Source organism: Cucurbita pepo, chromosome LG13 (genome assembly GCF_002806865.2).
Source record: "Cucurbita pepo subsp. pepo cultivar mu-cu-16 chromosome LG13, ASM280686v2, whole genome shotgun sequence".
In the NCBI taxonomy this organism is placed as follows: Eukaryota; Viridiplantae; Streptophyta; class Magnoliopsida; order Cucurbitales; family Cucurbitaceae; genus Cucurbita; species Cucurbita pepo.
In genome coordinates, this window is record NC_036650.1 from 2,939,325 (window position 1) to 2,964,306 (window position 24,982).

A 24,982-nucleotide genomic window follows, 5' to 3' on the forward strand; every position below is an offset into this window, starting at 1 on the left:
ATAGACTTAGGGTTGCACTCTTATGCACTGTAGGACAAGTTATGTCCATTGATATAACCATTACAAACAAATCGATCATTCACGAGTTGTTCATAATTACAGCGGAGTCAAAAGTCCATTTTACCTATAATTACATCTTTCACCTTAAGTACCACTGATTCTCTAATGAACAATTTATCTATGATCCAATTATAAACCAAGTCCCTCTCGGGCGGATGAGAGGGTGGGACCCATTGTTCAAGTCCCCAAATCAGTACTTAAGACAACAACTCATCTACATTCCTTATATGAAAGGAGTGAATTCAATCTCTGATATTATGCTCCAACTCCCTATTTGGTCAAGTTTCCAAAATAGTAGGCATATTCTGTTGGCTTTTTGGCCTTGATCTCACTTTAATTAATTTCAATCAATTAATTGATGTTTTGATGATAACAAACCTACTTTTTAATTATTAACTATTTTCAGTATTTTGAACTGTCCACAGTATAAGGTCGGGAATAACGATTTCAATAACTTTTCAATTACTCAAATCAGACCTAAAACGAAGAAATTACAGTCGAGACAACATACCCGACGTGATGATGTGGCAGCAAAATCAAAATGATGGACAAATCAAAATATATCAAAGTATGACATTTATGATTTTGGGAGAGTAACAAATGGTGGAGTTTTTCTTATTACTATATTTTTAAATAAAGTTATTTTTACAAAATATAAATTTGAATCTAACCGTTACTCACATCGATTTTTATTATTACTATATTATATTATTATATTATTATATTTTAAAATTTTGGTGGTTACTCACATAGTTTTTATTATTATTATATTATTATATTTATAATAAATTTTGAATTTCATTTGACCGTTACTCACATAACTTTTTATTATTATTATATTATATTACTATTATATTAAAATTTTGAAATAAATGAATTTAGAAAATTTTCTTATTTATTTACTTTTAATCTCCACCTTCCATTATTCCTAACACAATCCAATGGTCAATATTCAATCCTACATTTTGCCACTTTTCTCCTCTATATAAACTCATCTTCCCCACATTTTAAAATACACAACTTACATACATTCTCCAATCCTCATTTGTTCAAAGTCTTCATTGTTTGTTGCTCTCTCCAAGCTTACAAGTTTATTTCTTTTCATCTTATTCTTGAGAGGGATTATTTTTGTATTGTGAGGAAATAGTTGTGAGTATCCCAAATTGTAAATCTACTCTTTGAGAGAGTTGTGGTGTGTTATTATCAAACTCAAATACTTGTATCGGTTTGATCCTGCGCCGTGGAAAGGATTGAGTTTGCTCTTGAACTCGTAAAAAGAGCGGTGTAGCGGTTTGGCTCAGATCCGTGGAAAGAGTCGAGAAAGTTCTTTATTCAAATTCCCAAGAGGCGCTTGGGGAGTGGAGTAGGTCGAGTTTGACCGAACCACTATAAAACTACGGTGTCATTTTCTCTAACTCTTTCCTATTTAATTTCAAAATTATTATTGTGATTTATTGCATGTTCTACTTGATTATTGTTTTGACTTGAATTACTTTGTTATAGTAATTATCATCTTTTACTTATTTGTAAAAAGTTTCATCATTAGAAAAATTAATCACGTTTAAACACTTTTATCGTTAAAACCCTATTCACCCCTCCTCTAGGGTTGCCATACCGATCCAACATATTCAACTCCCTATTTGGTCAAGTCCCCAAAATAGTAGGCATATTGAATGAGCTAAGGAGTCATACTCACCCATGTAAATTAAAGGACAAGCCCTCACAAGCACGAGTTCATCACTTACTCAGGATTAAGATTGAGTCGCATATGATCATCATGTGAAATATTGATCTTCTCAATTAACAGATTTATAAAGAGATATTAAATATTTCTTGGTCTAGTCTTATACAAACTCATTGTATAGGATACCCCCACTTACATGTCTCACATGAACGATTTGGATCAAATCGTTTGTAACAATTACAATGTGGGTCGTATCAATAGTGTTACCCGGACAAAGCACCCAACCTTATCCATATACTATAGACTCTTTAAGTTATTACTTGAACATGATACTCTTGTATGTCAACCACATATTGTTCAAGATTATATTAATAATCTTGGATTTTCATACCAGGGATAACAATTAAATTACAAATAAAATAATAAAAATTATTGTTAAAAACTAAATAATTAATTACGAGGCTTTAGGGCATAAATTCCAACAGTTATGCAGGCCTTTTCCCTCCGTGGTGTTCGACAAGAGCCCATTAACGAGTGTTAGCTCGATGAGCCAAGCCTAGGGGTGTGTGAGCTCATCTGGTGGGTCCATACATGTATAGAGAAGTACTACACACCCAACCTTGCTTGGACAAGAAAGCTGTCTAAGGTCATGTTATGATACGTTAAAAGGATAGGTCTCACCATGTTACATGTGTTTGCATTTCCTAATCCCAATAGTGGGATTACTTACTGAGTATTTCTTAAGATACTCAAGTCATGTACTACTCTTACATTTCAGGTAAAGGTAAGACACCCGTGTATGGTTGATGGCGTCACGATGAAGGTCATAAGACCAATGTTAGGGTAGTTGCATTTNCCCTATTTGGTCAAGTCCCCAAAATAGTAGGCATATTGAATGAGCTAAGGAGTCATACTCACCCATGTAAATTAAAGGACAAGCCCTCACAAGCACGAGTTCATCACTTACTCAGGATTAAGATTGAGTCGCATATGATCATCATGTGAAATATTGATCTTCTCAATTAACAGATTTATAAAGAGATATTAAATATTTCTTGGTCTAGTCTTATACAAACTCATTGTATAGGATACCCCCACTTACATGTCTCACATGAACGATTTGGATCAAATCGTTTGTAACAATTACAATGTGGGTCGTATCAATAGTGTTACCCGGACAAAGCACCCAACCTTATCCATATACTATAGACTCTTTAAGTTATTACTTGAACATGATACTCTTGTATGTCAACCACATATTGTTCAAGATTATATTAATAATCTTGGATTTTCATACCAGGGATAACAATTAAATTACAAATAAAATAATAAAAATTATTGTTAAAAACTAAATAATTAATTACGAGGCTTTAGGGCATAAATTCCAACAGTTATGCAGGCCTTTTCCCTCCGTGGTGTTCGACAAGAGCCCATTAACGAGTGTTAGCTCGATGAGCCAAGCCTAGGGGTGTGTGAGCTCATCTGGTGGGTCCATACATGTATAGAGAAGTACTACACACCCAACCTTGCTTGGACAAGAAAGCTGTCTAAGGTCATGTTATGATACGTTAAAAGGATAGGTCTCACCATGTTACATGTGTTTGCATTTCCTAATCCCAATAGTGGGATTACTTACTGAGTATTTCTTAAGATACTCAAGTCATGTACTACTCTTACATTTCAGGTAAAGGTAAGACACCCGTGTATGGTTGATGGCGTCACGATGAAGGTCATAAGACCAATGTTAGGGTAGTTGCATTTGTTGGCTTTTTGGTCCTTAATCTCAAATTAATTAATTTTAATTAATTAATTAATTGATAACGATTTCAACGTCTTTTTTAATTCTCTCAAATTAGAGCTAAAACGAAGAAGTTTCAGTCGAAACAAGACACCTGACGTGATGATGTGGCGGCAAAAGTGACATCATGGACCAATCGAAATAATAAAAATGAATTAAAATGTTTTAATATTTAGTAGAGTAACAAATGGTGAGTTTTCAATTACTTTTGAATTGAAATAAAATTATTTGAATTATAAAAATAAACCGTTATTATTTTCATTAATATTTTTTTATTATATTATTACANATATATATATATATATATATATATATATATATATTTAAATAAATAAAAACATGTGGTCCACAGTCACGATCAATTTAAAAAAAATATATTATTTTTCGTGTTCATCAGCTGAGGTTTTAGTGGTCCTATCAATTCGTATTTTTACAACTTCTCACTATTTAAACTCATCACTTCTCTATATTATTATTAAGACTCGACACAACTTCTATAGTTCTTCCATCTAAATTTTTCAAAAGCCTTCATTGTTGCTCTCTTCTCTGGCATAGCATTTTGCTTTCCTATAGCTTACAAAAGAAAGTTAGCTATTTTGAACTATTCCAGTCTATGAATCATTGTATTGTGAGAAATAGTTGTGAGTGATCAAATTGTGTGGTGTGTTCTTAAGAAATTCAGACAATTGTACCAGTTTGATCCTGAGCGGTAGAAAGGATTGAGTTTGCTCCTAAATTCGTAAAAAGAGCTGTGTACCGTTTGATCCTGAGCTATGGAAAAAATTGAGTTTGCTCCTGAATTCCTAAAAAGAGTTGTGTACCGATTTGATCCTGAGTCGTAGAAATGATTGAGTTTGCTCCTAAATTCGTAAAAAGAGCTGTGTACCGTTTGATCCTGAGCTATGGAAAAAATTGAGTTTGCTCCTGAATTCCTAAAAAGAGTTGTGTACCGATTTGATCCTGAGTCGTAGAAATGATTGAGTTTGCTCCTAAATTCGTAAAAAGAGCTGTGTACCGTTTGATCCTGAGCTATGGAAAAAATTGAGTTTGCTCCTGAATTCCTAAAAAGAGTTGTGTACCGATTTGATCCTGAGTCGTAGAAATGATTGAGTTTGCTCCTAAATTCGTAAAAAGAGCTGTGTACCGTTTGATCCTGAGCTATGGAAAAAATTGAGTTTGCTCCTGAATTCCTAAAAAGAGTTGTGTACCGATTTGATCCTGAGTCGTAGAAATGATTGAGTTTGTTCTTAAACCCGTAAAAAGAGCGGTGTAGCGGTTGTGCTCTTATTCGAGTAAAGAGTTAAAATTTATTCAAATTCTCCAGAAAAGTTGGGGAGTGGAGCAGAGTTTAACCGAACCACTCTAAAAACAACCCTCTCCTATTTAAATTCTAAATTGTTATTAAATTAGCATGTTCTAAGTTTCTCTTATAATTGTTCACCTAGTTTATTGTCTCAATTATTAATTATCATATTCTATTTATTTAAAAAAAATGAGGGCATTATTTTATGTACATTTCACATTTATTTTCTACTATTTTTTTAAAGTTAAGTCACGTTATCGTTTATCGTTTATGAACTATTTTAAATGAGTATTTTTGTACTTAATAGCTATATCATGCATGTAGTAGCGGTTCTATTTGAATAGACAAATAGGTTTCCAATTTTTTTCATCATATGTGTTAAGAATTACGGACCTCTACAATGATATGATATTGTCTATCTTGAGCATAAGCTCTCATGACTATACTCTTCGTTTCCCAAAAGACTTTATATCAATGGAGATGTATTCCTTTACTTATAAACTCATGATCACTCCTTAATTCGCCGATATGAGACTCCTCTCCCAACAATCTTCAATAATATGTTTGGGAGGAAAACCCGAAAAGAGCTAGCGATCAAATAGGGCAAATGAAGAGCTGTCGTTAACAATTCGATCATTTTCTAGATGTTGAAAACTTGATTGTTCAATTTGGAAATCTATAGATTAATTCCAAATCTTTCGTGAACATAATGTGGTAATTATCCTATCCGGCATTATCATAGACAATAGTTGTAGCTATTCGTGAGAGCAAGGGGCAAAAGAACGAGATGAAGTCGAGTTCATTCTTCAATTTTTTTGTACATGAACTCCTCTTATTATTTAAACGTCTATTTAACTAAAACATGACTTAATGGTAGTAAAAACATAATTCAATTGATTAAAAAACGTGCACTTAAATGGGTCCATTTGGTTGCCAATTTAGGTGATAAATTACTTTCATATGGTTAGGCCTAAAATATCATTTTTTATCATCTTACACGTGATGGGTATTCAACTTTAAGAAGATAGAGAAGGAAAGGATAAGAAAGAAATGATAAGTTTTCACGATGTCCGTATGATAAAATGTTCATGTATGTGATGCTTAATGTTGTTACACGGAGATGATTAGGGATTTACCAACGAACCCCTAATTGTGACCTCTATACGATCGTCGAGAGTTTGGATAATATTATAGAACTGACTATAATTTATGTGTACTCTGTCGAGACTATTATGGGGTTTGCTAGTTAATTTTCTTTTAGCGAACCTGTCAGATCCACAAGGGTCTTTGAAGTACTTTTACGAGTTGGTTGAGCCTTAAAATGCACAAACCCATTAGAACCCTGAAAGCGTGGATGCGGTTAGAGAGTTTCCAACTACTCCCTAATCGTGAACTTGTTTGGATAGGAGCGAGGGACCACATAGGTAGAGGATGCGGTTAGAGATTCCAACTACTCCCTAATCGTGAACTTGTTTGGATAAGAGCGAGGGACCACATAGGTAGAAGATGCAGTTAGAGATTCCAACTACTCCCTAATTGTGAACTTGTTTGGATAAGAGCGAGAGACCACATAGGTAGAGGATATTGGCTTGACCGAGGGTTGCAATATTTTTTATGTTGCTTACATTATGGGGACTATCAAAGAATGCCAACTAAACTCTTTTAAAGAATACGAGAAGAGTGTCCACAACGCTATGATAAGAATTATGGGTTAGAATATAGATGTCAAAGTTGCGCCTCGAGGGCCTATTGACAATAGGTCTATGATAATGATGACGACGACGAATGGGGATTAGTAGAACACTTAACAAGAACCCTTAGAACCCCCAATCTTTTCGTGCACCCTTCCCCCCGTCTTGTCCTCCAATCCAATCGCCATTGGTTGTTGCCCAACCACCACTCATCATCAAAATATTCATCGTCATTCAAAATCACGTTTTTCTAACCGTTGAGATCCTAATTGTTTAACTTGAACACGATAAATTTATTAAGAACACGATTTTAAAAATTTGAAATTGGAATCTAAAACTAAACTAAAAGAAAAAGAAATGGATTCATTTCGTATTTAGGCGATAATCAAAGAAAAAGAAAGGAAGAGATTATAATTTTTTCTTTTGATCCAGAGAGACAATCAAATTAGTATACGTCAAGGAAGATAATGTTGTAACAAAACACGATCATCGATCGTTAGGGCAGAAAAGTTTGAATTACATTACCCACTTGTTTTGAAGTTTCCGAGAGATTTTTCCATTGGGAAATCGCCCATGGATTCAAAATCCGCACTACCTTTTCACCTTTTGACTTCGTAATTTACTTCTTGTAATTCCAGGGGATTTTTGCCGCACTTTCCGTTGTTCTTTCATTGTTATTATAAAATGATTTTTGATGCCGAATCAGGAACTAATCTGCACTCGGGCTTTGCCACAAACAACAGGGATCCGAACAATTCGTTGCCTCTTCAACCCTTTTCCCTCTGTAAGTGTGCTTGTTTCTTAGCGCCGACCCACTTCGATTTCTTATCTAGACTTGGTTTCTGTATTTTCGTTTCGTTTTTTGATATGAAGTTTCAAGTTCTTGGCATCTGCTCTTTGTAGGGTTTGTGAATCTCGATTGTTTCTTGATTTTTGTAGTGTTAAATGGCTTCGGATCCGAAGGTTCATCTGTTTGAAGAAGTGGCAAAGCACAACAAAACCAAAGATTGTTGGCTTGTAATCTCTGGGAAGGTTGGATTGGATCTCTCTTAGTTGATTGTTCGTATCATTTTTATTTAGCACAGATTATCAGTTCTGCTATAATTTCTGGATATTTCTCTTTTGATTGGTAACAAAAGCATATGGATATGGCTAATGTTCTTAACTCTTGCTAACTCAGTGTGCCCATTGGATATCTGCTACAAGAGTCTGATATAGATGCCTTAGCTTGGGGATTTCATTGTTTTGTATGCACTTTCACTCATTTCTGTTTCAGATTCTCAAATTCAAATATCCTCACCCGTTTTCTTCATTGCTTAAGTTCATACGCGAGATTCTATATATACTTTTAATGTAGAAGATAATTTAGTCTCATTTCTTTCTGTTCTGTTTCTATTATCTGGATGTTGTTTGTATGACTGAATTACATGTTTATGTAGTGTCTTAATGTTTCTGTGCCATAGAGTCATCTCAAATGGGGAAATAATGGTGGAGAGCTGTTAGGATGTTTATATTATAGTGTGTGAAGGCTATGTAAAGGAGAACGAAACATTCTTTATAAGGGTGTGGAAACCTCTACCTAATAGATGCGTTTTGAAATCGCGAGGCTGACGGCGATACGTAATGGGACGAAGTGGACAATATCAGTTAGCGGTGGACTTAGGCTGTTACAAATACTATCAGAGCCAGACATCGAGCGGTGTGCCAGCGAGGATGTTGGGCTCTCAAGTAGGTGGATTGTGAGATCCCACATTGGTTAGAGTGGAGAACGAAAGATTTCTTATAAGGGTGTGGAAACCTCTCCCTAACAGACGCGTTTTAAAATCTTGAGGTTGACAGTGTTCCATAATGAGTCAAAGCGGACAATATGAGTTAGTGGTGGGCTTGGGATATTACAAATGGTATCAAAGGCAGACCCCGAGTGGTGTGCTAGCGAGGACGCTGGGCCCCCAAGGGGGGTGGAATTTGAGATCTCACATTGGTTGGAGAGGAGGACGAAACATTCCTTATAAGGGTGTGGAAACCTCTCCCTAACAGACACGTTTTAAAATCGTGAGGGGTGGGCAGATAAGATATCTTTTCTCATTGTTTGATTGCCTGTGGCCTTGGCTTCAGGTTTATGATGTAACTCCTTTCATGGAGGATCATCCTGGAGGCGATGAAGTATTGTTAGCAGCAACTGATAATCCTCTGAGTTCCCTTATAACAAACACTCGATTTCGTTTCCTTGAGTTCTCGTGCGAATGACGATTGCGACGATATGATAACAGTTACTGATTCGAATGTTTTGCAGGAAAAGATGCTACGAACGATTTCGAAGATGTTGGGCACAGCGACTCGGCAAGAGAAATGATGGACAAATATTACATCGGAGAAATCGATCCATCAACAGTTCCTTTGAGGAAGATTTACATTCCATCACAACAAACACAGTACAATCCAGATAAGACAGCTGAGTTTGTGATTAAAATCTTGCAGATTTTGGTTCCCATATTTATTTTGGGTTTGGCATTTGCTGTTCGTCACTACACCAAGAATGAATGAATAAAGCCTCTAGAGGGTAAACTGCTTATTCATAATGATTATGTTTGGTTTATGTTTTCATGTGGAGGGTTGGTCGTAGACTAGAGTTGTCTGGATCATATCTTATATTCTACTTAATAATAAGTTAGCTAAGTGCTATGTTCTTGTTTTCTTTTTCAATTTTGCATCTTCAAGTTGTATGAAAACGCGGATTATATCTGAAAATTACAGATTTTGATTACCTTGTTGTTCGAATATCTCAACGCAAGAACACTTATTTGAGATTCGAATCACTCCACGAACAAGATTAATCATGTCAAGTTTGAATGATTCTAAACATGCAACTTAAACGATATAGAATGGTAAAAAAAACTTAGCCCAAAAAAGCACAAATGTTTTTTTTACTACGATGATATATACGACTTTTTATAGCTTCAAAATAAAATCCTTCACCTTCCATATTAGATATTCCAAGAGTGGTAACCTTCATACTTTATGGTCATAATTAGCTACTATGTAAATGTAACCTTAAAGCTCTCGATTATCATTCACCCAAAATTTGTAACCATCTATGAATAAATGAAGCCCATCTTCTTTAATTGCATGATTGAGATATCTTAATTCACATTAAAGAGGTTTAGTTTTAAGGTTTAGTTTTAGATGGTTATCTATGTTTGAATGTTTCGTAGGGAGTAAGAAGTAAGTTGTCACTAATGCATTGACCACTTTCAAGCCTTGATGAATAAATTTTTTTATCTTTATTTTTGCATATTGACGATATCCTTATCTGCAACCCTAATTTGGATGCTTATCGAACACATTTATTCTCAGTTTTCTCATTATTAACGGAACACAAATTGTGTGTCAATCTAAATTATGGTCTACGTTGAATATGTTGGTCATTGGGTTTCTGAGCTAGAGCTAAGATTGACAAGACAAAGATCCAAGCCATGCTACACTGGACGACCCTTTGAAACATTTATGCACTTGACGGTCGCCAATTATTATTGTTTGCATTTTTCGACCTAAGCTTTCACTTGCTACTAAATGGTATGAATCCTACCATGCTATTTGAGACTACAGATAAATTTCAAAATAGATATTAAATGTAATCAATTTTCGATCAAGTCAAGTTTCATTTAGACATTAAATGTAATCAATTTTCGATCAAGTCAAGTTTCATTTAGATATTAAATGTAATCAATTTTCGATCAAATCAAGTTTCATTTATGGAACAAAAGCTTTCAACCAAAAGCGAAGCTTCATTTTATGGAAAGGAAGGCTACAAACACTTCGTTGGCTGATTGTTAATTTATAATCATGTTGTCTAACATAAATAGAGATAGCTATCAGAACAATACTTTTAACAAAAAGAAAAACCAATGCTTGAATTAAGTCAAGTATAAGATATCACACAAACACTATAGGTCAGAAGTTCATATAACTTATACCACAAAGCAAAGCAACATGACTTGTTTGAGACATATATGCGAACACAGGAATGGCGAGTTGATAAGTTTTGATACGAAAACAAACAGGCGTTTCCATGAATCATTGGATTCGGTTCTATTCTAAACATACCATCCCACAGAAACTTCACTGATTCGCCATCATCTCACCTTGTATATTTCAGACACAAGCCAACTGGTTTTCTTCATCATTTGAATGAATGCCTGCTTGCTACGATGTCTTAACTTTTGAGGTTTTATAGTATGTGCACTAACCCAAACAGATATTCTAACTTAGGAGCTTTTCATTGTAAGCTGCAGTTCCGACAGCATAACGAAATGGCCCCAAGTTCCCACCCTTTTCAGGACCCCAACAGCCAAGACTACCATACCAACAGGTTAGTGAAAACTAGAATGGAAATGAAAATGAAAATGGACCCGTCACTTATTGGAAGGACGTCTCTATCTTGTCGTGTAAAGTTACCACCAAATCGTGTGCACCGTCGAGAAGCTTCCACACATCAAGGTGCCCAGCCATGCTATTACATTCCCTCAGAATTTCATCCATGCTATTATACTTCTCTATGATCAGTTTTCTTCTCTGAAGTACTGAAGCAGCGATCGCATAGAGCAGTAAATCATCTGTTGGGGGAGCTCGTTGCCTTATCCGGCTCCATGCAGACTTCCCTATTCCAGCCCTTATGGCTGCCTGATCAGCCCACATAACTTCCCACAGACATAACGTCTGCTCAAATGTCAACTCCCTTCTGAATAGCACCACAACCATCCGATAAACGAAAAAGCAATCTTCGGCCTGAAGTTTCTCCAGGTGCTTGTAAAGGTGCGAGTCCTTGCACCTAATAATCTTGGAGACTATATTTAATTGCCTTATAATGCCAACCTCATCGAGCCTAAAGTTGTGGCGAGCCTTGTGCATGAAACCAACAAAACACCAGAATGCCTCGTGATCCTCTGAAATCACGGTTATGATAGGAGAGAGTAGATCGCTCATGCCTTGACAATAACCAATTTCAGGGTCATAGAGAGCATATGCTTCAAGAATTGCCACTAGCCTTGCAGCATGGAAAATCATACAAGGTTCTAGATGGTCGTAATCAACTAAACCAACAGCTTCAGCGTACTCCCTAGCTCTGTCATTCGAAACCATTGCTTGAGATGACAAGTATGGTACCCATTCTGAGTTAGAACGAAGTGCATCAAGTCGAATAATCCGCTGCCATGTTGTAAAATCTTCACTATTAGGTAAGACCTCAGTCCTTGAGGGAGAAGAATTTTCCTTGGCCGTCATATCAAGATAAGGCTCTTCCATTCCATCCGTGGAGGGGAAGGTTTGAGTAACATCCAAGTCATCTGAGGAGTCTGAATCCGACGAATCTGAATTCATTACCAAAAAACCATCAGATGTTATCCATCTTGAATTCCCCTCTCCTTCCAACAAAGGGCAGAAGGCTTCATCTAAGAATTCAACATTGGAGCACCTTTCTTCACTTGAAATGGACTCTCTAGCACTAACCCCGTCTTCAGAAATAGGAGAATCTATGTCTCGGACAAGAAAGCCATTTTCCCCATCAATCATGTCCCTAAATTCATTCCACTTAGAGCTTTCATTCCTACGTTTTATTAACCGCCTGCACTGTTTACGAAGTTTTTCATACTCCTTTCTGCATCAAAAACATTAAAATTGTAAAACAAAATCCGTCATAGATGGATGTCAATGAAGAAAGAGAGAGAGATCTCTTGTAACAATCTAAAGTACTGCATAAAGAATCCAGTGTAAATACTAAATGAAAATTTAAAAAGATATAGTAAGTACCTTTTTTGAGTCTTTACAATATCCCTTTCCGTTTTAGAGCTCTTGAGGTCATAGCTGTTAGAAATCATAGGGTCAGTCGAATCAAATCAATGCAACAGCAAAAACTAGAAACTCTGTGTTTCAGTATTTGAACCGCAGAAATTCAGAGCTTCAAAAGCAATATAGACAAGAAAATACGCAATAAGATTGAGCATCAGAACAGGATGGTATAGTTATATGTAGATCAATTTCAGGCTTCAATAAGGCATTATTCAAATGATTTCATAAAAATATTAACATAACTGAAGCAACATATAAAACACAATTTATCCCTAAATAATCTCGCAGCTGATTGAGTAAGTCACTTGAAATGGAATCCCACTAACATTTTGCTGAAGTTTAGGAATTCATATTTACGAAGGCCTAACTTCCCCTTCTTCGTTAATAGTGTCTTTGTTCATGTACATACTACACAGAAATATCCAACACTCATCATACAGCTGAATTAGGAAATTCAAATGAAACAGTATTATGAAGTTGAAGCTAAAAGGTAATGAACCAGGGAGGGCTATCTACTTCTTGTCATATATTCCATTCCATGTACAACCAAGTGCAAGTGTATAACAAAGCATTAATCAGACATTTTGAAGCAAACTGCAAGATCCAAGTCTCTTTTTACATATACGTTTATCATGAGGCAAGGAAAATGTATTCCCTGTGGTATGGGATAAGACAGGTCAACAAAGCCACCCTAACCATTATTAATGAACAACTCATCCAAGAAAGACACAGATACAAGGTATGTATAGACATTTCATTCTACCAAAATATTAAGAAATGAACAGGATGATGACACATCATTTTTAAATATTCATATATTTTAATAATCACTTTAAACAATATATTTGTCAAGGCAACACTCGAACTTTTAGGTTTATGGCTTCATTGAATCATAAGAGACTTTAGAACAGGCCAGCATTCCAGTGAGAAAAGGCTATGATTAATGCTATTATAGAAGAAGCTGGCACTTCCAATGAGAATAAACAAAGGTTTGAATTCTTTATTCCTCCAATGATGTTGGAAAATAGTTTTAGGTTCTCCTATCCTTCAAAAATATAAAAGTTCACCAAAATGTCTAATGACAGGGGTTATGGTACTTGTATTGTAAGTTGTGGTTATTACTTATACTACCAAGGTTCTAAAGAACAAAAAATTTAATGAAAATATTTCATAGATGGTATGAAATATTACAAGAGAGCTGAGGAAAAGGGTTGCCTTATTCCCTTGTCGTTGTCCTTGTCTCTTAGGTTGTTTTCTTTTTCCTCTTTTATTTATTTATTTATTTGCTGATCCCTTCTGAATGAAATTCTGTTATGTTTCTCATAATCTGTGTGTGTTAGTGTGTAGTACAAGAGTATCCTAAACAAGATGCCTATCACAGAAAACTCAGTAATAGTAATGAGGTTTAGAATGACCTTCTAGAATTTTTACTTATTAAAGTGTTAATCGATAGACATTATTTCTTTTTCACGACCTGTTTATACACTTCCACAATTTATAGATTTTAGTTTTTAAAGTCAAGACTCCTCATGCTACCTCAATGCTTATGCTTCACATCCTTGAAAGAGAATCTTTGACCCCGTTGTTAGCCTTTTAAACCATGATTACAACCAATAACCTCGCTTGAATTGGGTAAGATACTTGACATTGCTCGATTAGGTCATCTAATTAAGATTCGTTGACATTGACCCATGGAAATAGCTTGAGTTGTATAAGAAACTTGACAGCGTAAGACATTCTATTTCCCAGAAACAAACTAGTAAAAATTAACAAAAATAAGTCACTAACAAACAAACTAACAATTTTAACAGTATTTTGAAGATAATATCAATAAATCAATCAGTATTTTGAAGATGCATTCTATGCTCAGAAACAAACTGATAAAAGTTTTAAAAACAAGTCACCAATAAAATTAACACTATTGATAGTATCATGAAGATAATGTCAACAAAATCAATAATTTTAGAACATGCAATCTCATTCACAAGGGAACAGAATAGTTCTACTTCAAACATGTCGGCCATTTATAATGAAAGTAATGGACAGAAACCGAGAGGGTGAGTGAAACTTACACTCCAAGAAGGAAGGGCCAAACCTCCGCCCGAATACTTGGATCAACACCCTAAATCACAAATTGCATGAATTGAGATAATGAAACTTCCACCAGATCTTAAAAGAGCAGTAGACAGTAGAAGATAATTTTGACTTACTCTACTGCGAACTTTTTTTAGAAACTTAATTCCACAGTCGCGGAGTTTCCCATCTGGATTAAACACATTTTTCCAATGACGAGGTGAAAGTGCATGTTTTCTTTTTCGACGCGACCATGGTGATTTGAGACGATTCCTGAAATCAAAAGGAATGCCACTAAGAAGAAAATTCTAGAAGTCCTTTGGTTGGGACAAAATTCAACTGCAGTTGTTATTAAACCAGACAAGTAACAGAATGTATGGCTTCCTAACAAGAATCAACATTTCAATTCATTGCAGGTTTAATTTTCTTGAATTTTTAAGGTATCAACATGTTGAAATTATCAGCAGTTATCAGGAAATTAAAAAAAATACATGGCAACAACACACTGGAACAAATTAAAACAAACCAAAACAAGTAATAACTTAAGTAGACCCTCCCTCAAATCTTGATAAGAGTATCTGAATTCCATCCATCCAAGTCAGAAGGATTGAAGTCATCTGATAATATTTGCAACATAAATTTTAAGGCAAGACAATTATCGCCCTTCTGAGTTATGGGGTTGAGAAATTCCAACTTTGCAACGAAATGTTTAAATAAGAATGCATGAACATAATTACAAAACTCCCAATGAGATGCATGACATCAAGATCACAGTAACTTACGGACTCCTCAAGGAAGGATTCCGAGACCCTAATCACGTTTAACGGTAAAGGCGATCCTGTGCCTAACATGCTTATATCCCTTTACTGGGACATTCCATTCCAAAGGTTTCAAGCGCAAAAAAGTAAAACAGTTGAATTCTTGTCAAATCCGAATCAAAAGAGGGGTGGAAAGGAAGAAGAAAATACCCTTCAATTTCAAAAAGGAAGAAGAAAACACCCTTCAATTTCAAAAAGGAAAATGTAATCAACTTGATTCATACAAGGGCGCAACAGACCTATTCAAAATAATCAGCCAGATTTGTAAATGATCAAGACCCTCAAAAAATGGTTTGTAACAAGAAGCTATTAATAGCCAAAATGCACCACGAACACAAAGTTAAAAAAGCTCCTCACAACCATCAAAATTCAACAACCATCGAACAGCTAAAATAAATTGAAAATAGAACCAAAGCAGGAAACGAAATAAATAGCACATGGATCTTCAAGGACACCTTGATCAGACTGAAATTAACCACAAAAAGAAAAAAAACAGAGTTTGGCAGATTAAGATCGAGATCTAAATCGTGAACTAAAACCAGAACCCCAATTAAAGGGCAGGTAAAAGGGTTACTGACCGATCGGAGGAAGAAGTAGAAGATGGGGAAGAGGAGTTGACAACCACTAAAACGGAACGCAAGTGAACCCATGACAAGGAAGGAGGAGAAGAATTGGAGTTGGAATTGGATGAGGACGAAGTTTGAGTTCTCCGCAGAGCTTTCATCGAGTATGAGGGTAAAATGTTTTGTAAATCCTCGAAGGCCTTCTAACTAGGGTTTTAAATATATGGATTTCTGAGGAGAAAGTCAGTGATGGCATCGATCAAGAAATGGAAGAGCGAAAGAGGTAGAGGTCCGGGAAGGCGCAGACATTTTCCGGAATCGAAATGGAACGCCGGCAGCGGAGAAGGCGGAGGTGATGGGGGAGGCAATGATGAACATGAAGTGGAAATTGAGAAGGAAAAGAAGAGAGCTCCTGTTCTCCTTAAGTCCCAACCAACAGAAACCCAACTGCTTTGATTCCTTCGGCTTCAACCACTTTCCTCTGAACGACAAAACTTCTCTCTCCGCTCTTCTCCGTGACACACACACACACTCTCTCTCTCTCTCTCTCTCTCTGGAGTGGTCTTCGAGGAAGAGAGAGAGAGAGAGAGAGAGAGAGAGAGAGAGAGAGAGAGAGTGGAAATTAAAAACAAAAAAATGATAGAAATTTGTCCGAAATGGGGTGTGACACGGAAACGACGTCGTTATCTCTTAATTATTTTAGATATTAAAAGAATAAATTTTGAGTTTTTTGACCAACTTTGAATTATAATGTTTTCTGAACAAATTTCCAAATTAAATTACAAAACCATAATTGAAACTTGTTTCTTCAAAATCAAGCTTTTAAAGCGTCAACCACTAATTTTGGGTCTAAATTTAAAAATTAAAAAATTAAATAAAACGGAAAGAGAATTGGAATCCCCAGAGAAGAGTCAACAAAGTGGATTGCTTTAGCTTTTAAAAGATGAAAAAGAAACCATAGAAAAGAAAAAGGCATTCCCTTTTTTAGCAAAACCCCGGGATTCTTGCTTTTCATTCAATTTTTATCATTCATAACTAGTTGAATTATACTCAAGTTGATACATTCAATCAGTTTAATACTTTAGAAAGAAGAAAGAATCAATTTTTAACGAACTCAACTCAAAAGAAAGGAAGATTGGTAGGGCTTGAAAATGATAGCTTTAGCAAAATTGAAGGCCAAAAGGGATGTTGGGGAACAATTTAGGACCAAAGCTAGCGCTATATTGTAGTGAGATAGTGACACAACACACTTTGGCAGTGTCTTGTAAATCAAGGCCTCTCCCTAAAGCAAACCAAAACCAATTATAAAACTGTTCCCTTTTCTTCTGATACTCAACCCCAAGCTCACACTCTTCATATCTCCCTCATGCTCCTACATTCACTTACCTCAAATCTTTAACGCTTTTGTTCAGAATTCATCGACTAATTTAAACAAAAACCATGAACAACGTAGGAAAGATGAACAAACTCTCCCAAAAGTCGTAGCTGATAGACGAGGATCCAATCCGTTCTCATATGTCGTCGAAGACCGAGATCCTCCAGTATGTTTTCTCGACGCCTATTCAATTTTGCGTCCTCTCTTTTCAAGGAATGGGATGGAAAACTCCCACAAACTTACCCCAGGTTCTGGTGAACATACAGAATCTCTTATTCAAATGCATAACAACTTAGATTAGATCAGCTCCGACTGACGTATCTCTTTAACATTAGAGCTTGGAAGCAGCATCCTTGTCCAAGAACCATGTCAACACCCCTTCTGGAGCAACCCTCTGAACAGGTAATGTTTCAGCATTCTGAGAACTTCCTCCTCCTAGTGCAGTATAGACAGCGTCTGCCTTGCTAGCACCAGGCGCTACAAGTGCGATGTATGCCGATGAGTTGATAACTGGGAAGGTAAAAGTGATTCTCTCTGGGGGTGGTTTAGGGGAATCCTTGATGTAGGTAACCCATTTCTGACTTTCATTGAGAAGGGGATGGCCTGGGAATAAAGAAGCCACATGCCCATCTGGGCCCATACCAAGAAGCATAAGATCGAATTTCGGGAACCCACTTGCTGCTGAGACATCGACCACTTTGGTATTTACCAAATGCTTCAGGCAGGTTTCGTAATCTTCAGCTGCACCCTCAGCAGATAGTGCATCATTAATAGCATAAACGTGACCCGGGAGAATTGGCACCTATATAACACAATTACAAAAGAATATATTAACACGAGTGAATGATTCGATTCCCTATTATTAAAGATTAAAAAGCCTCCTTAAACAAATATGCCCAGCTTGATATTTCAGACGTCTAAAGCAGTCACCTTTGCCATTGAGCAAATTGATTGCCATGAGGATTTTATTTTAAAATAACCATTGATGTCAAGGACCACTTATCCACACCTTGACAAATCCAAAAAAACAATCACAATAATAGTTGACAAAGAACTCGTTACTAATGAGATACTTAATATCATACAATTTTAGGAGTAGGAGTTTTGCTCCCCTTTACCGCCAGTACCTGCCCCAAGGCCCACAACCATGAGACATCAAGAGTCTCTGGTATTAAGCTTACCCGAAGGTTTGAATTTCGGACCTCTAAGCCAGTATGACCAAGAGGCCCCAAGCCCTTAGCAACAGGGCTGCCCCTTGAGGGCCATGGAATTCAAGCTGGTCTGTTAGACCATTGAGATAATCCCCATGGTGGTTGATTGTGCCTGTAGGTCTCTCAATTGTGTAAAAATGGAAAAACAAGATCTTGTTTGATAACCATTCGTTTTCAGTAGTCTATTTTTGAAAAATGGGTTTGTTTCCTCCTGATTTCGTTACAATGGTTCTCATTTTTCATAAGGAAAGATCTATATTCATAGTCAAGTTCTAAAAAAACGAAAATATTTGTAAGTAGATAACAAAACAAGGAACCTCGTCAGTAGAAATAGTGTTTATAAGCTTANAAAAAAAAAAAACTCAAATAGTTATCAAGCACGATCTTATCTTTCACAGAGTTATAATTAGCATTACACTGCAATAGCCATATGATACAGCTCAAATAACCAGTATAATCTAAGAAAATGGTTTGGAGTTAAACAGATAATTTGACATAGAGGAGTTATTCAAACGTTCTTCCTAGCAGAAACAATTTGGATTAGCAATCAGTAATTAAACTTCTGCAGAGGTAATCATCTTAACAAAGGAAATAAGAAGAAAGAAACACATTGTAAAAGAAAAAAACCCCATAAACAAAATTTCACCAAAGTTCTATTTTAAAAATCATGAGAATAAAGTTGTTTTCCTAAAAATCTCTCAAACAATCCCGTGGTTTAAGCACAAATGAACTCCAAAGAACATGAATTAAAATGTCATGCCACCATTTTGTGTATATATATATCATCTAAAAGTTAAGATGACCTGAGAAAGAAATCCATCATAAGCGAGTTTGTAGTTGCTGTCAACGTGATCTTTGGGTACAACTCTCTCATCAACCCAAAACACATGCCATTTCGACCAATCTATTGAATCAACATACGGTGGCTCCACCAATTTCCTGAAATTTGATATATCTACAAGTTAAAAATGAAAAGGAGGCTCTTCTTATCTCATAAGCAATCAAAGTTCTACCAACTCTTTCACATTGCATCTCAAAGGAAAATTGCGAGAAAGCTTTGCAAAGTCCTAAAAGATTAAAGAGTGATTCCTGAATCCCGAGCAATTGATCTACGCATACATGCATGTTTCTATCCTATCAGAAACAAAAGCTGGAGAACCTGAAGAAGCCACATGTTCGATCTCATTACTACCACAAAGAGTCAACTCCGAAAAAATTGTACAGTTTAGCCTAAATCCAGTTCTTTAATTACTCCTCGATGAAACCAAAGACAGTCCAGGAATTGAAATTAGCACGCGTAATCGCCAATTTCACAACCCTAATCTAACAAACTCAAAAACCAAATAACTAACCTGAGGCATTTGATCAGAGATCCACCGGAGAGAACCACAGTGAAAGCGCCCCTGTTCTTAGCAAAATGATCCGACAAATCGGAAGTGTATTTAGCTAGAGAAACCGCCAAATCTTCCCCTGAATCAAAAACCCTCTTCTCCGATGCCATGTCGGTAGCGGAAGCAAGAGCTCTTACACCGAGATGCTTCTCGGTAGGATGCAACCCAGAAACCCCAGAGAAAATTTGAGTGAAGCGGAGGGAGAGAGCAGGGGTTTTGGATGGAAGCGACAGAGAGAGAAGCGGAGAGGAAATCTTCGGAGGTCTTTGCAGAGTGGAGGAGAGCATACGAAGCGTGGAAGGCAGTGGGGGAGACGCGGAAGCCATAATATAAGCCGACAGAACAAATTAGTAAAAATAAGCCATAATATAATTTTATTAAATTAATTTTTAGGTTGAAAATAAAATAAATATAATTAATTCATTAATTAATTTTTCAATTTTATTATGCATTAATTATTTATGAGTAAAGATTTATTAATTTTATTAAATTTATTTATTTAAAGATGATTGTTAAATAAATTTAAAAAAACATCATTAATTGTTAAATAAATTTTAAAAAACATACTCTTCATCGTATACTTTCTAATGGAATGAAAATTAAACAGTTAAATTTATTTTAATAATTTTACTTAATAAAACTAAACTAACTAAAATTAATTAATGGAATAAAATTATTGAAAATAATTTATGAGAGTTGGAGCTCGTTTAAACAGGGCTTAAAGTTCTATGGGCAATGGCGATTTCTACTGGAGGAGGCTGTGGGCGACGGGGAGGGTGGTGGATGACAACGATGAGGAAGAAGGAAGCAGTGAGCCCCGATATCTCGAGGAACTCGCTTCAACTGTGGATTAATTTAGAGTTCCATACGTTATTTTTTTGAAGTTGTTCAATTTCAAATAAATTATTTTCTTTATATGATTTAATCAATTAAATTATTTTTAAGTGGAGACTAAGTAGATTCTATGCATTTCTTCTTATCCTTTAGAAGGGATGGATTTTGGTTAGATTTTCAAAGTACCTAAAAAAGGAAACGGGCTCGGACCAAAATTGATAAGGTAGCTTTAATTTTTAGCCTAACATGTTCAAGCAAGAACCCCTTGAATCTAAAGAAATTAACACTTTTTTATACAACAGGATCAAACAAAAGAAATAAGGCTAGAATTAGATTATCGATCAAAATTTTTTATACAAGAGGATCAAACAAAAGAAATAAGGCTAAGCAAGATTTAAAAATTTTTTCTACATGAAAGTTTCATTAGAAATGACAAAGAAGATGCTCCTGTTTCTAAAGGGACGTGTCAACTTGAGAGATCAATTTCATTCCTCACAAATCTTATTTTTACCTAATAATTTGTAGTATTTATAGGCTCACAAGGCGAGATTTAATCGGATCCCTTTACATCTCTGCAAAACCTTACAAACTTTTCTAAAGTTTACTAAGTGATTTAATCACAGTTTCCTTTTCCTTAGATCTAAAAGAGAGGAAGATGACAGTTAGAGTAATTTAATCATAAAAGTTAGCTGCACTGATTTAATCACCATCTCCTTAAATCTCCTTGTATCTCAATTAAATCTCAAAAGATAGACAAATCTCAAAAGATGAAGTAAAATGACAGTTACTGTTTACAGTGATTTAAATGACAATTACAATTTATAGTGATTTAAATGACAGTTGATTTAATGTCATTTAATCTCAAGAAAAGTTAAATGGACCAAACCGTTACAAACTTGTTATGACAGTTACAGTCTAAATGGACTAGACCGTTACAAACTTGTTATGAGTCTAAATGGACTTACAAACTTGTTATGATAGTTACAGTCTAAATGGACCAGACCGTTACAAACTTGTTATAACAATTTCAGTCATTTAATTACAAACTTGTTATTGTTACAAACTTGTTACCGATACAAACGTAATAGGTCCAGTTGAATCAACTTGTAACACATAAATGATGAAGACTTGAAATGATAATTGTTTGTTTTGTTGAATCTTTCTGAACTTGAATCGTATAATAAATTTTGTCTGAACATTTGAAACACCGTAATTCTTACCTGAAATAGGTACAAAACAACAATAAACATAAATAGTGAAGATGAAATTTGTTATAGGATGTAAAAGGGGACATAAATAGTGAAGATGAGATTAGGATGTGCAAGAAAACGACCCTTTCGTGACCAAAACCAGGTCTACATATCTACCTAGTTTGAATGGCCTTTCAAGTGCTAAATACACTTGTTTTACCCTAGCTTTCTCGATACTTAAAAACAAAACAATTTTTTAAAAGTCATTTCCATCGAACTCTCAAAAACACTTTTTCTAAGCACGAAGAAGCTATTGAATACAAAGATTTTGATCTTTGTTTATTCTTGCCCTGCATCAAACTACATTCAATTGTGAACATACTAATACAACTCTCTTATTCATATGCTTAACATAAGCAAAACGGAGCTGATGAACACATCTCTTCTTACATCACAGCTTGGAAGCAGCCTCCTTGTCCAAGAACCATGTCAGGACGCCTTCAGCAGCGACCCTCTGAACAGGCAGCAATGCTTCACCATTCTGTCCACTTCCTCCTCCTAAGGCAACGCCCACGGCATCTGCTTGGGCGGCGCCAGGCACCACAAGAGCAATATAGTCCGATGAGTTGATAACTGGGAAGGTTAAAGTGATACGCTCTGGCGGCGGCTTGGGAGAGTCCTTGATGAAGGTAACCCATTTTTCATTCTCTTTCAGAAGCGGGTGAGCTGGGAATAAGGAAGCCACATGCCCGTCTGGTCCCATTCCAAGAAGATTCAGGTCAAATTTTGGGAACCCGCTTTTGGATGAGATATCGATCACTTTGCTACTCACCAACTGCTTCAGACGAGCTTCGTATTCTTCTGCTGCACCCTCTGTTGATAGTGTGTCGTCGATAGCATACACGTTATCAGGAGGTATGGGAACCTACTCAATGCGATAAACAAGAAAAACTAAACATCAGTCAATGATTCGATGCCCTGCTATCAAAGATGCCGGAAACGAACACGTTTTTGAACACTTGGAAAGTCGTTCTAAACGGACTCTCTCATCATTAAGCATCCATGTGCTTCAAATACCTACATAGAGATGAAATGTGTTTGCTAGGGAGAGGTTTCCACCCCCTTACAAAGAGTGCTTTGTTCCCCTCTCCAACCGATGTGGGATCTCACAATCTACCATTTCAAGGCCCAGCGTCCTCACTTGCACTCATTCCTCTCTCCAATCGATGTGGGGATCTCACGATCCACCCCCCTTCGTAGCCTAGCATCCTCGCTGGCACACTGCCTGGTGTTCACCCCTTTCGGTTTCAACCTCCTCACTGGCACATCACTCGGTGTCTGGCTCTGATACCATTTGCAACAACCCAAACTCACCGTTGACAGATATTATCCTATTTGGGTTTTCCCTTCCGGGCTTCCCCTCAAGGCTTTAAAACACGTCTGCTAGGGAGAGGTTTCCATACCTGCCTTACAAAGAGTGCTTTGTTCCCTCTCCAACCGATGCAGGTTCTCACAATCCACCCCCCTTTGAGGACCCACGTCCTCACTGACACTCATTCCCCTCTCCAATCGAGGTGGGATCTTCTCAAAATCCACCCTGCCCAATGTCCTCGCTGACACACCGCCTGGTGTTCACCCCCTTCAGGGTTCAACCTCTTCGTTGGTACATAGCCCAATGCATGGCTCTGATACCATTTGTAACAACTCAAACCCACCGTTAACAAATATTGTTCTATTTGAGTTTCCCTTCTAGGCCCTTAAGGATTTAAAACGCATCCGTTAGGAAGAGGTTTCCACAACCTTACAAAGAAAATTTTTTTTCCCCATGGGATCTAAGAATAAAGTTCTACAAATATGAAGGAACTGTTTCGAAAATGAACTGTCTGCTAATGTTCTTAAGGCATCTCTATAAAGGGATAAATGAACAGTCAAGAACACGAACTAAGATACCATGCCATTTCCATCAAACAAGAACAAAGAAAGAACAAAAACATGAAGAAAGTTAGTATAACCTTAGAGAGAAAACCATCATAAGCAAGTTTGTAGTTGCTATCAACATGAGTCTTGGGTACAACCCTCTCATCGAGCCAAAATATGTGCCATATCGACCAATCTATCGAATCAACATAGGGTGGTTCCACCAATTTCCTAACATTTGAGACACAAAGATCTAAAAACCCATGAAAAAGCAACACAACATCTCAAAGAGAACAGGAAAAGTCTAAAAACATCAAAGGATCGAACATCCTAGAAGTTATTTCCCCTTAACCAGTTCATGAATCACCCAAAAAGAAGCAAAAATCGATTAAGTTCCTAAAATTTGAACAACGTTGAATCTCGATGAAATTGAAAGAGAATTGGAAAAGGGAACCTGAGGCATTCGATCAAACATCCACCGGAGAGAACCACAGTGAAAAGACCCCTGCTCTTTGCGAAGTGCGCGGACAAATCGGCGATGTATTTGGCTAAAGAAACAGCCAAATCTTCCTCTGAATCAAAAATCCTCTTCTCCATTGCCATATCAGTGCCCGAAACGCAAGATCTCTCGAACCAACCTGCGTTTCTTATAGTCGACTGGAACGGCGTCCATTGTTTTGAGACCAATGGCGCGCATCTCGAATCTCATATCGTGTAGAATCTGGAAAACATGACCCTAAATTCTCCTTTTTTCTGAAAAAGGAAATACATTCAAATCCTTTTAACTTATTCTAAAATTTGCCCCAAAAACGTTTTTTACTAAATGACTTTTATGCCCCTCGTTCTTATCCATCAAAAATTTCTATTAATTCTTGATTATTCTACTGAATTTTTTTAAAAAAATTAATGAATACTTTTCATTTTCCGATATTAAACTTTTAATTGTCACGGGTTCACTCTGTTATAAATTATTATTTGTATTAATAGCGGAGTATGGACGAGGAATATATTCTCATCTCGAGCTCTATTTATTTAACAAAGAGAAATCTCTTCCCGCTGCTTTCTCATTCACTTTCTAGACGGGAAATCTTCTCTTCGATCAATACAGGCCTCCATAAGGCCGATCTCACAGATTAAATGGACATTCCTACGGTGTTTACAATTTCGTTCCATTCCACCGATATAAAATAAAAAATAAAAAATAAAAATAAATTTGATGGACCGTTTTAA

At 36.3% G+C, this 24,982-nt stretch overlaps 4 protein-coding genes across 4 annotated transcripts; 1 reads left to right on the plus strand and 3 right to left on the minus strand.

Annotated features, from left to right (window-relative positions):
* The first annotated feature begins 6,970 nt into the window (after nt 1-6,970).
* On the plus strand, nt 6,971-9,239 carry LOC111808162 (cytochrome b5-like). Its single transcript, XM_023693983.1, has 4 exons — nt 6,971-7,320; nt 7,476-7,568; nt 8,652-8,718; nt 8,830-9,239. Exons 2-4 carry the CDS (start codon nt 7,482-7,484, stop codon nt 9,078-9,080), a joined length of 405 nt encoding a protein of 134 aa, XP_023549751.1. The 5' UTR covers nt 6,971-7,320; nt 7,476-7,481; the 3' UTR covers nt 9,081-9,239.
* A 1,181-nt stretch (nt 9,240-10,420) lies between these two features.
* On the minus strand, nt 10,421-16,423 carry LOC111808909 (GTPase-activating protein gyp7). The gene is made up of 5 exons (XM_023695145.1): nt 15,850-16,423; nt 14,591-14,726; nt 14,453-14,502; nt 12,342-12,395; nt 10,421-12,189 (listed from the first exon to the last, which is right to left on the minus strand). The coding sequence occupies exons 1-5, from the start codon at nt 15,993-15,995 to the stop codon at nt 10,953-10,955; spliced, it is 1,623 nt and encodes a 540-aa protein (XP_023550913.1). The 5' UTR covers nt 15,996-16,423; the 3' UTR covers nt 10,421-10,952.
* Nucleotides 16,424-16,969: 546 nt separating this feature from the next.
* On the minus strand, nt 16,970-20,139 carry LOC111809206 (probable 6-phosphogluconolactonase 4, chloroplastic). Its single transcript, XM_023695594.1, has 3 exons — nt 19,773-20,139; nt 19,224-19,359; nt 16,970-18,011 (listed from the first exon to the last, which is right to left on the minus strand). The coding sequence occupies exons 1-3, from the start codon at nt 20,135-20,137 to the stop codon at nt 17,541-17,543; spliced, it is 972 nt and encodes a 323-aa protein (XP_023551362.1). The 5' UTR covers nt 20,138-20,139; the 3' UTR covers nt 16,970-17,540.
* Nucleotides 20,140-22,054: 1,915 nt separating this feature from the next.
* Nucleotides 22,055-24,481, minus strand: LOC111808083 (probable 6-phosphogluconolactonase 4, chloroplastic). The gene is made up of 3 exons (XM_023693879.1): nt 24,207-24,481; nt 23,848-23,983; nt 22,055-22,760 (listed from the first exon to the last, which is right to left on the minus strand). The coding sequence occupies exons 1-3, from the start codon at nt 24,353-24,355 to the stop codon at nt 22,287-22,289; spliced, it is 759 nt and encodes a 252-aa protein (XP_023549647.1). The 5' UTR covers nt 24,356-24,481; the 3' UTR covers nt 22,055-22,286.
* Between the last annotated feature and the right edge of the window lie 501 nt (nt 24,482-24,982).